This window comes from Arachis ipaensis, chromosome B3 (assembly GCF_059453495.1).
Source record: "Arachis ipaensis isolate K30076 ecotype BB chromosome B3, ASM5945349v1, whole genome shotgun sequence".
Lineage (NCBI taxonomy): Eukaryota > Viridiplantae > Streptophyta > Magnoliopsida > Fabales > Fabaceae > Arachis > Arachis ipaensis.
The window spans coordinates 46,042,156-46,059,569 of record NC_142438.1 but is presented as its reverse complement, the minus strand read 5'-3'; the positions used below and the strand labels follow the sequence as shown (position 1 = coordinate 46,059,569).

At 34.1% G+C, this 17,414-nt stretch overlaps 2 protein-coding genes across 2 annotated transcripts; one reads left to right on the top strand and one right to left on the bottom strand.

Annotated features, from left to right (window-relative positions):
- The first annotated feature begins 8,927 nt into the window (after positions 1-8,927).
- On the top strand, positions 8,928-10,686 carry LOC148570497 (uncharacterized). Its single transcript, XM_088507067.1, has 4 exons — positions 8,928-9,462; positions 9,561-10,000; positions 10,114-10,221; positions 10,312-10,686. Exons 1-4 carry the CDS (start codon positions 8,928-8,930, stop codon positions 10,684-10,686), a joined length of 1,458 nt encoding a protein of 485 aa, XP_088363193.1.
- Positions 10,687-11,134: 448 nt separating this feature from the next.
- LOC148570496 (uncharacterized) lies at positions 11,135-11,686 on the bottom strand. Its single transcript, XM_088508450.1, has 2 exons — positions 11,471-11,686; positions 11,135-11,395 (listed from the first exon to the last, which is right to left on the bottom strand). Exons 1-2 carry the CDS (start codon positions 11,684-11,686, stop codon positions 11,135-11,137), a joined length of 477 nt encoding a protein of 158 aa, XP_088364576.1.
- Between the last annotated feature and the right edge of the window lie 5,728 nt (positions 11,687-17,414).

The window sequence follows — 17,414 nt, the reverse complement described above, 5'->3', positions numbered from 1 at the left end:
GAATAACTCCCGACCATATCTTGTCATTTATAAGATATGATTTCCTTCACATGAAATGGACATGCCAAATCTTTTTCTTTCTTTTTTTGACGTTTTGAAAGTGAAGTTGATGCAAACCTTTTCTATCTTATATCAATTTTCGAGGACGAAAATTTTTATAAATGGGGTAGGATGTAAGACCCAAATTTTCAAAAATTAATTTAATAAAATAAAATTTAATTTAGTTATTATTATTATTATTATTATTATTATTATTATTATTATTATTAAAGTTTAAAAAAAAAGAGAAAAGAGAAAAAAGTGGCCGAAGCCATTTGGGAGAAGGAAAGAAATGAAACGTGTTTTAATTTCATGCATATATACGTGTGTAAGATTATAAGATCATCATGCATATGTATATATAAGATTATGACACCTAAACCCATGAGTTGTGTAACATTTTCTCCTAAACATGATCATTAGTTCTAAACTGGCCTTGCATGCCTCATTTTCTAGTAAAGCTAGAAAGAAAGAACAGAGAGAGACCGAAGCTTTATGAGAGAACCGTAAAATCCTCTAACTTTTTGGCCTTGATTTTTTGCGATCTGTAACTCCAATAAAAAATCTAATCTGGTAAAAGTGTTCGTATCTTCCTCCTTTACGTGTTGGCGTTACTTTTGTCCGGTGGAAGTCGACAGTGACGTAGCTCTCCTACCCTTTGACCTTGGCCAACTGGAGTTCTACGAGGCACAGAGGATCCCGGACGTTTTTTCTTTCAGCAGTTCGGTCAGAAAGCTTCTCCGGAATTTCGAGTATTTCGATTACGTACGAAGGTAGGGGATTTATTTTTAAAGATAAACGTTTTTAATTTAGAATGCCTACAAAATTAATTGAATAATTGCAAATATATATATATATAATAGTAATGTTATTGAGTATGGATTATTGCTGTGAATGTGACTGTTTTCTGATTATTAAGAATTTCGCTGATTTGAGAATTGTTGAGAAAAAGGCTGGTGAATTGTTGAGGAATAGGGAACCCGAAAGGGTGGTTTAGACCGAATTTTAGAGAGAATGCCGCCGAAATTTTATAAAATCTGAGGTTTTATTTGAAAATTTATTTTAAAAGATTTGGTTTTGGAAAATTAAATTATTTAAAATATATTTAGTTAAGAAAAGATTTATTCTATTTTAAAGTTTGATTTATTAAGAAAAATATAATGTTTTAAACCCAATCTTTTAAGGAGAGATTTTGTTTTAAGTAAAGATTTGAGCTCGGTTTATTAAGAAAAGGAATCTCTGCCACAGGAGAGCAGAGAACAAGGATTTAAAGAATATATTAATTAATGAAATATCTGCCACAGGAGAGCAGATGTGATATTGTTTGGGCCTTAATGCCAAATGTAAAGTGGGGACGCCCACACACTGAGAACTGTTTTCCAGATGTACGCTTATTGATTTGAAAAGTCACACTGTATGCGGCCTGGCCGTACGACTTGTAAGCACACTGATGCATCTGGAAAGTCATACCTGGGACTTGTGCCTGGGTAATGTCGGGAGCGGGTAGGCAACCGACACATGAGCTCATGGCCTGCGTTAGGGATAGACATGCATCATGTTGTTTGCATATTTGCATTTGATTGCGCTTGCTTGTCTTATTACTTTGTGATTGTACTGTTTGTCTTGTTGTGACTTGCTTGTACATTGAATTGAATCTCTTGCTTACACTACTTGTTTGTGAGTGTATTAAAGTGATTACGAGTTGACATTTGACTGAGGATTAACTATGTGGCTGAGAGACAGAAAATGTGACTAGTTTTTATATTTAAAATTTGATTTAAGTTTAGAGATTTTTTTTTAAAAAAGAGGTAATTTGTTAGCTAAAGTAGAACAAGAGTATTTTCAAAGAGTTCGATAAAAAATAAAGTTTTATTGAGTAAAGTTAATTATTTGCATTTTATTCCATTACTTTTACGGCATTCCCATTCCCTACTGAGAACGTGTGGTTTGTTCTCACCCCAAATCTTCCACCCTTTCAGTGACACAGGTTTAGAGATTCAGTAAAAAGCTGCAGACGATTAGTAGATTTACTTGTGATTTCTGTTGTTTTTATAGAGTTCCCTCGTCCTTGTTGCTTTAGGGTTTTTATTTTATCCAGAGGGATAGATATTGTATTTGAGTTTTTACATTGAATCTAATTGTATAGCATCTATTATTATTAATAATTATGTGATTATTATTATTTGAAGATCTTTTGTTATGTGAATTTAATTACTAAAATCTTTTTCTGAAATTTTCTTAAAAACTGAAACGCGATATCGACGTAAAGGCTTAATAGTAAATTTATAATAAAGGCAATTAGGTCCATAACGCATTACTTTTAGTACGATCATGAAGTGTTAAAAGTTAGGGTGTTACAGGATCTTGTTAAGAAAATAAAATAAAAATTACGAGAATGTGAAATAAGAAGAGGAAAAAGAAAAAGAAAAAAAAAAGAAAGGATGATGATAAAAGAAGAGGAAGAAATAGAGTTTTAAATTCTGCAAGATTTATTTAAAAATAGTATGAAATTTTTTAATTGTGATATATAAATTTAGTTAAGTAAATCCACGAACTTCTAAATAAGTATGAGAAGATTATGTCATTTGAGTTATAATTTGTTATTTAATTTATAATAATATTAGAACTTATAAAATAAATAGAAAAAATACGATTTAAATAATTAATTCAAAAATATTATTTGTAGTTCACAGAAACGTACAAAAACAAAAAATAAAAATAAAAAAAAATTCACCACCAACAACACACATCAGTATTATTGCGTTACTGAATTTGAATGTTGGGTGAGGCAGAAATAGACTGAGGACTAACATATACAGTTATACACAGGGATCCAAATGCAGCCGAAGACACACAAGCAATTTGATACAAATATTTTGAAAACAAAACCCTAACATACACAATTATTTATTTTAAGTAGATATATAATTAAGCCACTTGATATACGAAGACAACAAAGAAAGTTTAAAAACAAAAAGGAAGTCATTTGAAAAAAAGCATAGACGTTCTTTATAGATTATTCTTTACACTTTTGTTTTACCTTTTGGTGGTGGAAAAATGATAGATCCCTTTACTAAGGGTATATTTGCCTTTGGGCAACCAAATTAAATTTCGAATATTAGAAATTAAAATAAAGATATGATGATGCTCTTTATATAATGTGATTGATAATATCTACTTAATTATTTATTTTTCTTATTATCAGGAAGAAAATTAATATATATATATATATATATATATATATATATATATATATATTATTTAAATAAGAAACAATATGATGCATTGCAAATTCTGAATCAACTCTATGCTCCTTGTGACCTTGTTTAAAGACTATATCATGTCAAATAATTTGTAATTTGCCATAAACCATCACAAAACATATTGTAAATTAAAAAATGAACTGCAACTCTTTATAAAATATAGACAATTTCGATTTTCTCTTGATAAGTGTCTTTGCATTAAATTGTAACCATTTAGTGTATGTCTTCTTGTGTTTGTTTTTATTTTGTTTTAGATGGATGGTGATTGTCATTTTTTTTTTACTCTTATGAAGAGTTTGTAGCTCTACTTTTAGATTATTTTTCCAAAGTAAAATATTTCTTAATTATTGAAAACAATTAAGTGTTTTCATTCTGTAAAATAAATATAAATATTTTACATATCGACTAATTGAAATATATACAAAAGAAGCCAAAAACACTGACCAAAGATATAATAAAACATCAATGGGAGCCACTTAAATAAAGATGTTAAAAACGTCTTCTTTTTAAAGATATTTTTTAAAAATTAAAATTTAACACATAAAATAAAATAAATTATATTATTTTTATTAAAATTAGATCGGACAAATCAATTTAGCAAAAAAATTAATAATTAAATTTTGAACCGGTATAAATTAATATTTTTTTTAAAAAATTACTGTAATATCCCTATTATAAAACACAACTAAAATATCCCTGTTATATATATATATATATATATTTTGAAAACTTTAAATTCTAACCCTATAACGATAGAGAAGAAAAGGGCTAGAATTTAGGATTCTCAAAATTAATATATATATATATATAATAGAGATATTGTAGTCATTTTTTATAAAAAATAATATTAATTTAGACGGATTCAAAATTTGATTCACTATTTTTTGATAAAATTAATTTGTCTGACCTAATTTTAACAAAAATAATATAATTTAAATTATTATATATGTTAAATTTTAATTATTAAAAAATGTATTTAAAAAAAGACGTTTTCTGCGTCTTTATGGGAGCATCTCCAAACATTAATAGGACTATAAAAGTAAATAAAAAAGACATAATATAAATTTTAAAAAAATAATGAAAATAAAAAAGAACAAATGTTAACTATGTGCTACTAATTATTTATTATTTATTTTATTAACAATAAAAAATGTTGAGTAAGAGTACATATTATTTTTTGAATTAAAGATTTCATTCTAGAAGATAAAGTAAATGTTTCTTCCTTTAGATTAATAATTAAAAATAAATGTCACTTTAATTTTATTAATTTAATGGTAAAATTCACTTATTTTTTATCTTTTAAAGTAGGTTTTTTACTTTGATCTAAACCTTATAATACGATCGAAGAATTTTAACACCGCTCAAATCAAGGCAAATGAGTTTTTTTTGTAATAGACTTTAAAAGAGAGTATTTATTTTACACAATGCTTATGTAATCCAATAAACAACTTTTCTTGATATGCAAGTAAACTAAAATGGGCATTTCTTTTTTTTTTTCTTAATATTTGAATTATAAAATTTTTAATTATTATTTTAAATGTTATAATTAATAGAAATAAAATTCACAAATAGAATGTTTGTAAGTTACAATCATAATATAAAATTAAATTATTCGTGGTCAAATTTTTCATTTAAAATTTCAATTTATTTATGTCAAATTTAATATACTTTATGTTTCTATTTATAGTAAGTTATTAACTTACCTAGAATTATTTAAATTATAATACAGCATATAAATAGAAGATTGTAAAGAGCTAACCCTTTGTAATTTTTTATTATTGTGCAATAAAAAAATTTTCATAACAATTTTTTTTTCTTTATCTTATTTTTTTATTTTTCTAATCTACTATAACTTTTCACAGCTTAAGTTTTTACAATAATAATATAAAGACAAAAGGACAAATAGGTCCCTGAGCTTTTGGCCCGTGGACATTTTCGTCCCTGAGCATTTGAAAATACTTTTAAATCCCCGACCTTAGCAAATTTTGGACGGATGAGTCCCTCCGTGGACTTGCCTCCGCCGGACCCATCGGAGAAGTCTGATCTGGCTCCCCTGAGGATGACGTGGCACGCTTGGTTGACAGCTGGACTGCTGAGTAGAAAGCTCCCTTCGAAAATTGGACAATGAAGTCCCTGCACCACTAAACTACGTCGTTTTGCCACCCTACCCTTACAATACAAAGTCTGTTACAATACCTTTTACACCCACATCTCCCCTTCTGAATTACAATTAACCCTAAGGAATACCAACGTTCATCATACTCTGTTTCTCCCTCCAAAAAGATCACAACCCAGAGCTGAGACGTTCGCCGTGTGGAGTGGCTGTCGAAGCGGCGACCATTGTTGTCTGAGTTGCTGGCTTCGTCACCGAAGGTAAGAACTCTGTACTGTAGCGTAGTTAGTGGATTGTGAGGTTAAATATCACTGCAAGTATGAAGTATGATGTGAATGGACTGAGCGTGCATGTTGATAGAAGTTGTGAAAAAAGTAATCGAAATTTTGGGTTGAAGTTAAATCACAGTTAGGGCCCCGAAATTTTCTCGGTTATTTTTCGTTTTGGATGTTGAAGGTTCCTGCCTTTTAATATGTGAATAGAGTAATTCTTGATCATTGTTTACAGTTTTCCGTTTTTCTTGTGTCAGATGGTTGATGTGTTTGTAGTGCCCGTGTTCCACCATGGAGGTAATTTTGTGAGAGAGAGTAATGGCTGTCTGGTTTACAAAAATGGAAAGGTGGAGAAGTTTCCAGAAATGGACCTGGACTTCGTTAATTTCGGAGACTTGATCACACTGTTCAAGGGCTTGGGGTACCAATCATACAAGACAGTTTATTGGTATGATCCAATGAGTCCTGATATTGAGTCTGGGCTGCATATTCTCACTGGGGATGCAGGGATTAACGAAATGCGAGAGAACAAAATGAAGAATACAGAGACTGACGAGTTTTACCTATACTTTGATCACCCGGTTGATGAACCTGAGATTGTGGAGAATGCTGGAAAGCAAAGTAAGAGTCCTGATGAGGGAGAGGTTTTGGTGGATGACCAGAGTTCGTCCTCTGATGATGGGTATGAGAGTACGGAGGATGAGCCCTACAAACCTCCACCTCCCGGGTTTGAAAGTGACAGTGATGATGATGATACAAGTGCTGATGATGAGGGTAGCAAAAGGCAGAGAGTAATGAAAGGAAAGAAGAAAGCTGTGTCTCCAAATAAGACAAGTGCAAACAAGACAGGTGCTAAAAGAAAGAGGAAGACGTGGAAGAAGATGGGACAAAGCAGTGGACCCAATGAGCAGCAGACCAGAAATTATGTTGGGCCTGATCCTAATGTGCAGCCCAACAGAGGCCCACAGCCCAACATGGACCAAGACGTTAGGTTCTATGAGAGCTTGATGCAAGATGATGATGATGACCCGGTATATGACTATGAATCTGAGACTTTACATACACCTATTTCATCAGATGATGAATCTAGCAAGCATAAATTCCCTGAGTTTGATGACGATTATGAGCATGGAGAGGGGAGGTTTAAGTTAGGGACAAGGTTTGCCACCATTGACAGATTTAAGGAAGTTATAAAAGACTCATTCATTGCTGAGGGTAGGGAGCTAAGGTGGATTAAGAATGACAAAGAGAGAGTGAGGGTGGGATGCATGGATGATGAGTGTCCGTGGCTGGTTCATTTATCATACAACAAGTCTTTGCAATGCTACCAGGTTAAGACTTACAAGAATGACCATACATGTGCAAGGGACATGGGAAGTAATGCGGCTGATCAACATTGGATTAGCTTAAAGGTTGAGAAGAGAATGAATACACAGCCTCATATGAGGACAAATGAGGCTATTGACTTCCTCAGAGAAGAATTCTCACTCACTGCACATCCAAAAATGGTGTACAGAGCAGTTAGAGAGGCAAGAGAGAGAATCATGGGTAATGAGAGGGAGCAGTATAGTAATGTTAGAGATTATTTGTTTGAGATATTAAGAAGCAATCCAGGGTCCAGGGCAGAGTTGTGTGTCACTCCTATACCTCAATCTCCCCCTGTTTTTGATAAACTTTACATATCATTAGAAGCATGCAAACAGGGGTTCAAAAGTGGGTGTAGGCTATTGATACATCTTGATGGCTGCTTTCTGAAGACTTATTATGGTGGACAACTCCTCACAGCAGTTGGCCAGGATGCCAATAACCAATTTTACGTGGTTGCCTATGGAGTAGCTAGGTCTGAAACTAAAGAATCCTGGAAGTGGTTCTTGACTCTTCTCGAAGAGGATTTGGGGGATGTGCAGACTCATGGATGAAACTTTATGTCCGACCAACAAAAGGTAAACTTGATTATTACTTAGTGTTGATTAAGACTATGTTATTTCTTAATACATGTGTCCACCTGCTGCTTTAGTTAGTACGAATGATTGCTGTTTTAATTAATATGACTTAGTGATGTTAGTATGAATGCACTACTGTTGCATATGTAAGAATGAGTAGCTGATGATCTACTTAAGATGACTTAGTGATGTTAGTATGAATGTACTACTGCTGCATATGTAGGTCTGAGTAGCTGCTGAGTTAGTTTATAAAGTTATTAGCCATAGACTCAAGAATTTCTCTTTAAACTATTATAACATTATAATATTAGATACTAGTGTACTTATGAGAAGTGAAAATATTGTAGTTGATGAGCAGGGTGATGATGCAGTCTTTCATTTGATTAACGACAACATAGATAGATAGATAGATCAATTCTGAAGAGATTCCTAGACACCTACCAGTCTACTACGGCCTGCTGATCTCAATAATCTCATCATTATTAACTGATTATTAATAATATCTATGCACCAAGTCAAGTCAAGTACATAATATTTTAGATTTATTAGAAGTAGTTATTAATTAATTAATAATAAGCATTGATAAAGTATATGGATTGCTTTCAGTTTTCACTACGGTATTTATATATTGTTTGAATATGTAAGGGATTCTTTTTCAATATAATATGAGAAATTATATGCTATCTACATAATTTGTACTAAACTTATGTAAAATACGAAAAATAAAAAGATAGATCCCATTATTTATATTCATGTCAAGTAGTTAAAAATTTAGGCATGTGAGAAGGAAAACAGCATATAATTTTAGCATATAGCGAAGCCACAAGGTGTCTTTGGGATCTGTGATGGATATATGTATGTATTTAATATTTAATGGTAAAATAGATAATATCTTTGATTTGGTTTTATGTTCAGTTGATAACTTGATATAATATGCAGCAGAACTTGATTTCATTGTGTCTCAGTATCAATTCACTTTATTTCTACTATTATACATACATTGAGTAGTTGCTGATTTAGTTTACATGACTTAGTGATGTTAGTATGAATGCACTACTTGTGCATATCTAAGTATGAGTTGCTGCTGTTTTAGTTAATAAGAGTTAGTGCATGCTGGTTTAGTTACTATGAATGCAATGCTGCTGTGTTAGTTAATATATTGTTGAATACTACTTTGATTAAGTGATGTTGGTATGATGACTGCTTGGTTACTTGATTTATTTGTTAAACTGAACTGTAGGGACTGCTACCTGCTTTGAAGGCAGTTATGCCAAATGCCCATCACCGGAACTGTGTGATGCACATTTGGAAAAATTTTATCAACCGATTTAAGGATCTCTATATTCGGGAGGTGGTTTGGGACTGTGTTAAATGCACCACAATACCAGAATTTAAGGAGCAAATGGAGAAACTCAAGCGAATCAACCAGGGTGCATGGGAGTATTTATCGAAATTCGAGCCTGCAACTTGGGTGAAGGCCTACTTCTCACATGGACCAAAAGTGGACAACCTCACAAATAACATGTGTGAGGTGTTCAACTCGAAGATTGTAAACTATAGAAGCAGGCCTATTCTCACAATGTGTGAAGAAATAAGGTGCTATCTAATGCGGAGGATGGTCAAGCATAAGCAGTTGCTACAAAATGTTTCTGGAAAGCTGGCACCTGTACAGCAGAAGAGGCTGGATCGTCTTATTAGGCCCAGTAATAAGTGGGTTGCAGAGTGGACAGGTGACGAAGATCGAAAGAGGTTCGAAGTGAGTCGTAAGACAACAAAGGTGGATGTGGATCTCATCAAGCAAACCTGCTCATGCAACAAATGGCAGCTGACTGGTTAGTAGGGACGTTAAGTATATTCTGATTTACTTGTTTTACTGTTCTCAATTTTCTGGTTTCATTTAAAACAATTGCATCATGTTGCTCTGTTATAGGCATGCCCTGTATCCATGCAGTGGCAGCAATCAGGAAAAGACATGATCAACCAGAAGAATATGTGCATCCATGGTTATGCATGGAGTCAATCCATAAGACATATGCCTATGCTATTCAACCGGTGCCTAGTCAGGAATTTTGGACACGAAGTGAGTATTCGAGACCAGATCCTCCCATCATAAAGAGACCAATCGGCAAACCAAAGGTACACAACAGACAAAAGGATCCGGCTGAACCAATGATGCAGCAAGGTGCCAAGCTTAAGAGATCCTTTAAGGTTACTTGTAGTAAATGTGGGTCAGAGGGACATAACTACAAGACATGCAAGGGTGCTCCATCTAACCCCAACTGGAAACCTAAGACCAAGAAGTCCAAGAAAGGTGGGACAAGCCAGTCACTAGTTGTCATTCCACTATCACAGTCAGCACCACAGGATGATGTAAGTATTTGTATTTATTCTTAGTAATCTGCTATATTGGTGTAAACTATGTTTAGTTAGATATTTCAGGATTCAAATAGTAATGCGTAACAGTGGTCAACTTAAACTTACAGGATGCCCCTAACACCCAAAGTGCTCCATCTAGCCAGGCAGCTACTAGCCAGGCTGCAGCTACTAGCCAGGCTGCATCTACCCAGGCTGCATCTAGCAAGGCTCCATATGTAAGTATAATATATAATTGTGTTATGTTGAGCCTCTAAACTGTTATTTATGCTAAGTCTCATGAATACTGTCTTATTTATCACAACCAGGTTCCAAGTGCTGTGCCAGCAACACTAAACCCTGTAACACCAGCTTCCGTCGCAGACCAACCCCAGCCACGTCGTGTAACTAGAGGTACATCATTTAGGCCTCCACTCCAAGTTTCATCCACACCTCACCAAATATTTCAACCAAAAACTTCAAAAATCAGGCCCAAACAGAAGATATTCAGGCCACCTGCCCCACTTTGTGCCACTCCACTCCCACCTTCAAGTCAGCCTCCACCCCCACAGCCTCAACCATCTCAAGTCAGGCCAGGACCGACTTCAGTAGCTTCTAAGGAGACACTGGCAGCAGCAAGCACAGCAACAACAAGACTGTTCAAATTCATTCCTAATCCACCATCCATCAATCCAAAGACATGAAAAAATGTGACATCATGGGCAGTCCACTATGCCTTGTAATATCATTTAGGAAAGTTGAATGTGACAACAATGTTTTTTTGGGAGAATTAGTGGCTTTTTGAACAAGCTCTTAGGTTTTTACAAACTGTTGCAATATTGTTAGGTGTTTGAGGCTTACTTTTGTGATGTTAAGCTTCAAAATACTATACACTTGAGCATAATTGTTCTTTTTGGGCAACTTTCAATATATATTATGTGGTTAAGTATACAACTTTTATGCATACTATACGAAATCATTCAAGGCTTCTTCACATATTGACAACATAATTTCAACACCCAATTGATATCATAATTTTAACTGCATTTACATAGATAATAGGATACAAATGTTCCCTAAAGACCATGTTTCATTACAAAACAGAAACCAGAATCAACACATTTTCCAACTCTACCTTCTAAAATTCATTTATCAGTCACTACAAACATAAAATGCAGCCACAACAGCACATACAACAATAACAACACAACAAGCTAAGGGATTTTTTTTCTTCTCCAGCACAGTAACCTTCTCCTCCAGAATAGCAATCCTATGATGGAATCCCTCATCCTCTTCAACAACTTCTGGCTCTTTCTCAACCACAGGTCTTTTATCAAAGACGCAACCACTGCTTCCAATTCTAGCCAAATGCTCATCCACCGAAAGAAAAAACTTGCAGTGCGGTTGGTTTCCCTGACAAAAACCCAAAATAAATGCACCATACAAAACCATTCCAACAGAACAAAATTCACAGGTTTCTTATCTTACCTTATAGAATGGACAACCCATGAAGACTCTGTTTGGGTTCCTAATCGTCCTCGACATATACATTATCGCATAAACTCCACAGAAGCATCTCCGGGCGACATCGTCCTTCGGGTCTCCGTCGTAAAGAACATAAAGGTCTGAGCTTGAGGCAGAATCTTCCTCTCTTACTCCCCTGTGGCTTCTTCTCGATGTTGCTGATGCTCCATTAGCAGCCATGGTTGATGCACGTCCAACTCCTCACCACTGGCCTCCAGAAACAAGGGCAATCAATTTAAGAATTAGGGTAGGGTGGCAAAACGACGTAGTTTAGTGGTGCAGGGACTTCATTGTCCAATTTTCGAAGGGAGCTTTCTACTCAGCAGTCCAGCTGTCAACCAAGCGTGCCACGTCATCCTCAGGGGAGCCAGATCAGACTTCTCCGATGGGTCCGGCGGAGGCAAGTCCACGGAGGGACTCATCCGTCCAAAATTTGCTAAGGTCGAGGATTTAAAAGTATTTTCAAATGCTCAGGGACGAAAATGTCCACGGGCCAAAAGCTCAGGGACCTATTTATCCTTTTGTCAAATATAAAATAACAAGTGATAGATACTAAAATAAAAAAACGAAGACCACTTATATCTAAAGATCTATGACTTTTTCTCTTTATTATTTATTTATTTTTCTTTAAACGGTGTATATGTATAAGAGAGATACAATAATTTTTATCATAATTTTGTCACGTGAGTTTAAATAAAATAAGATAAAGCATGTAAAAGAAAAAAATATATATATAAAAATGAAATAAAATATGAAAAGATAATTTATGTGTGAAAATATATATATTTTGTTTAGACAGGAGTACTTTTCACTCACAAAATATTAGCTAATTATATAATATTATATCTAAAATTGACTAACTCAATCTATTTACACATATTAGTGTAATTAACTTATTAGTTTTGTCTTTGTGTGCAAAAAAAAATTCTTTTTTTGATACAAGTACTCTCTCTGATTTATTAGTTAACTAGTGTATGTTTTCGTGTGCTGCACAGGATAATACATAAAATTATATAAAAAATTTTATTAAAAAATAAAATAAAAAATATACAATTATTATTATTATTATAAATATTTTATAATTTAAAAATATTAAAAATAATTAATATTTGTTTTAATCAATTTAGATTGGTTAAATAGTCATCTTATTTGTCTGCTTAAATAAGTATTTAAAGTTCGAATCTCTTATGTGTGTAACAATTCATTAGTTAGCAACATGCCTTTAATAAATAGAGCATCAATACATGATGGATTAGTTAATAAAACAGAAGGAGTACATAAAGAGCATGCAAAGATAATAAAATTGTGAAAGAATAAAGGAAAGAAAAGAAAAGAAGAAGAAATTTTATTGATTGTTGATTGATTGAAATTGTAAACTATAAAGATAAAACTAAATATATATAGAGCATTGACCTATGAAAGATAAAAACAAATAAAGATAAGATAAGGATAAATAAAAATAAGATAAAGATAAGATAATAATAAAGACTAAAATTATAACTGAATTTGTGTATTCTGTTGGGCTGAATTTATGGTTTGTGAGACTTCTTTATTGTTATCATTGGTTAAGGTGGAAGAGTGGTTTAATACGCTCCCGCAAGCTGTAGGATGAAAGATGTCAAGAACACCAAGCTTATTCAAATTAAGATTGAAGGATTGAGAACACAAAAGCTTGGTGAAGATGTCAGCTAGCTGCCAGAAGAGGGAATGGGGAGAAGTTTGAGAAGTTTCATCACTTCACCTTGAGCTTTTTTGTCGAACTAAGTGACAATCAACCTCTAAATGTTTGGTCTGTTTATGAAAAACCGGGTTAGCAGCAATATGAAGAGCACTCTGATTATCACAATATAAAACTGGTGGGCGGCGGATAGAAGAGATGCGTAAAAATTGTAACACATTTAGTATTCACTGAAGTTCACAAGTTGTGTTAGCAAGTGCACGATATTTTACTTCAGTGGATGAGCGGGCAACGGTGGTTTGTTTCTGGGTCTTCCAAGAGGCTAAAGAACTGCCTAAGAAGAAACAAACCTGTTAAAGATCGCCAAGTGTCAGGACATCTGGCCCAATCAGAGTCATTGAAGCCGAGAAGCTGAATTTCTGATTCTCTTGGAAAAAAAAGGTCCTTTGTCGGAGCTAGTTTTCAGATATCGTAACACATGCTTGGCAGAAAATGCCATAAATTGACTTAATTGTTGAGTGACATACATGATGTCCGGTCGAGTAGTGGTGAGATAGATAAGACGTCCAACCAAACGGCGATATACAAAAGGGTCAGATAGCAGGGGGCTTTTGTATTAATATGCGACACCGAAGTATGCGCCAACCGAAACCAGGCGTTGAGCTCATCTTCGATGCAGTGAAAAGCTGACACCTTCCTCAGCCGCTTTTGATCGGCTGCAGAAAGCTTTCTCCTCACCTTAACCTTCACCCGAGGTAGTGAGGGTACTGACTTCCATGTAGGGTCCCACGTAAGCGTCATTTCTAATGCCATACGTCACTAAATACGGAATCTCTAAACACTATTCTGGCCAAACCAAAGTAGTCTTCCTTCTAGTGAGTCCCACTTCCCTGGGATCTCCCCCTAAAAAACAAAAAAGGCAGGATATTTTCCGACAAAATGCTCTTGATTTTAGGAGGACTATAATGAGGAGGACGACAGATAACTCACAATCTACTAAAAGGAAAGTTTCCGGAGATATTGATTCGAATCCAATTCGTGAGATAGGATGGGAAGGAAGAGAGTAAGCAAGTTTCCCGCCTCTTGGTTTCCAGCTTGTGGTACTATCCATTGGAACAGAGGCAGGTTTAGCACCTAATAAACCATAATCCTCCAAAAGATCAAGACAATATTTTCTCTGAAATAAGCAAATTTTCTTCGCTGATTGAGCAACTTCAATACCCAAAAAATATTTCAATGGCCCAAGTCTTTAATTCGGAAATGTTGGTGCAAAATAGACTTCATGGTAGCAAGTTCAGAAATAGAATTACCAGTGAAAATAATGTCATCAACATAGACTAGAAGGATAGAAATTTGAGCACCAGTGAATTTAACAAATAGACTATAATTAAGGTCTGCTGGTATCCATGAGATAGTAAAAGATGAGAAAGTTTGTCATACCACATACGACTAGATTGTCGTAAACCATACAGTGACTTTAGTAGCTTGCATCATTGATTCGGTCGAGAAGATGTAAATCCAGGTGGCAGAATCATATAAACATCCTCAGAAAGATCCCCATGTAAGAAAGCATTATTGACATTCAACTGATGTATGGGCCAATACTTCATAGAGGCCAATGCCAAAACTAATCTGATGGTGGCAGGCTTGACAACACGGGAGAAAGTTTTCAAGAAATCAACACCTTCAGTTTGAGTGAATCCTTTAGGCACAAGGCGTGCTTTATATCGATCAACTGAACCATCAGGCTTGCGTTTTATACGATAGACCCATTTACAGCCAACCGGCTTAACGCCTGCAGGGCAATCAATAAGACGCCAAATTTTGTTCAGCTCAAGAGCATCTAGCTCATCTTTCATAGCACTACGCCAATTAGAGTGTTGATTGGCATCCTTAAAAGACTTTGGATCAACGTTAAAATGTAGAGATAAAAGAAACTTTTTATGTGAAGATGCAAGAGAAGAAAAAGACATTACTGAAGATAAAGGATACTTGCACTTTGAGGTAGATTGATTTGTAGAGATGAGAGAGGAATTGCACAAGTAATCAGAGAGATATGCTGGAGGTCGGTGAGGACGGTCGGAATGATGAGGATGGGGTTGCTCAGGCGGTGATGGAGGATGAGGAGGTGATGGTGGACTGGTGTCTAATGCGGAAGGAGAGATGGGTGTGTGTGTTGAAAGATATTCGGTAGTCATGGGTTCAACTTGGTTAGGAAACGACAGTGAGGAAGAAGGAGAGGTTGTTGGAGAAAATAAAGAATTAGATGGAGTTGGGTCAATGGGTATAGGTGAGGGTTCAACTGGAAGACTAACTGAATCTTATTTTTGAGAAGGTGTGTTTGGCAATGTTAGGATGAATGTATGGAATTGGACATTTTTGGTGACTAAAGGCAAGATCATTTCATAAAAAATTACATTTCTAGAAATCTCAATTCTTTTATCTTCAAAAACATAAACAATATATCCTTTAAAACCATGTTGAAAGCCAATAAACACAGTCTTTTTAGCTCTTGGATCAAATTTTGATATGTTTGCCATTAGGGTAGAAACAAAACATAAGCATTTAAAAACTTTAAGGTCATGATAATTTGGTGGATGATTGAATAAAATCTCAAATGGTATTTTAAAATTAATTGCTGATGATGAAACTCTGTTAAGCAAATAAACAGCATGGTTAAAAGCATAAGACAAAAAAGATGATGGTAAATTAGATTGAAACATAAGAGTACGAGCTATATTCAAAATATGTTGATGCTTGTGTTCTACCCTTCTATTTTGTTGAGGAGTTTCAACACAACTACGTTGATGAATAATACCCTTTGAAGCATAAAAATCATGTAAAATAAATTCTGGTCCATTATTGGAACGAATAGTTTTGACTTTAGAGTTGAATTGTGTTTCAACTAAAGTAATAAAATTTTTTACATGATTTTGCACTTCTCCTTTTGATTTCAATGAAATAACCCATGTAAAGCAGCTAAAATCATCAACAATAGTAACAAAATATTTATGATTATGAATAGAATTTTGTCGAAACGGACCCCAAACATCAAAACGTAATAAATCAAAACTTGCATTGGCTTTGTTAAAACTTTGAGAAAATAAAAGTTTCTTTTGCTTAGAAAGATGACAAATGTCACAAGCCTCGTCATGATACATAGAAATAAAAGGAAAATGTTTATGTAAATGATTAAGTCTTTGTCCAGAAAGGTGTTCTAAACGAAAATGTCATATATTTAAAGGTGTAATGGGTAGAGATTGAATGGAATTTATGGAGTGGGTAGTGGATGGATTTTTACCGAAATTGGGTTCAAAGACATATAATCCCTCTCTCATTCTGCCCAAATCAATCGTCCCCAAATTGTTGCTCTGTAGAGTGCAAGAAGAAGATGAAAAAGTGAGTTCACATATAAGTGCTGAAGTAATTTTTGAGATGAATATAATATTAAAGTTGAAATAAGGTAAATAAAGAACATCATGAAGAACCAAAGATGGTGAAAATTGAACAATGCCTTTATAAGAAACAGTAGTTTGAGAACCATTTGATAAATGAACAATAATAGGAGAAATTTGTGTGTAAGAAATAAAGCAAGATAAATTTGATGCAATGTGATCTGTGGCACCAGAATCAATGATCCAAGTATTCAAGAATGAATCTCGATTTGAAAAATTGTTAACAATAGAAAAAGTATTGAAAGAACAAAGATAATGAGTAGTTGAACTTAACAAAAGCTCAAGTGGGTTTGAAGGATGAGTTTCTTCATTGGAAGGAAGTGCCATGAAAGAAAAGTACTAGGCTGAGTAAAGATCCAAAAGAGGCTTCTCATGAAGTTGCTCGTGTGCCCTTTTTCCTTAACCTAGGACAAAGTAGGGGGTTGATTATTCATAGTGGGAGGGGAGGTTGAAGGGGTTTTAGAATCTGAATTGATTGGTTTATCCATGGATGTCAGCAGACTTCAAGAGGAGCTCTGATACTATAATAAAACGGAAAGAGTACATAAAGAGCATGCAAAGATAATAAAATTGTGAAAAAACAAGGAAAGAAAAGAAAAGAAGAAGAAATTTTATTAATTGTTAATTGATTGAAATTGTAAACTATAAAGGTAAAACTAAATATATATATAGTATTAACCTATGAAAGATAAAAGCAAATAAAGATAAAATAAGGATAAATAAAGATAAGATAATAATAAAGAGTAAAATTATAACTGAATTTGTGTATTCTGTT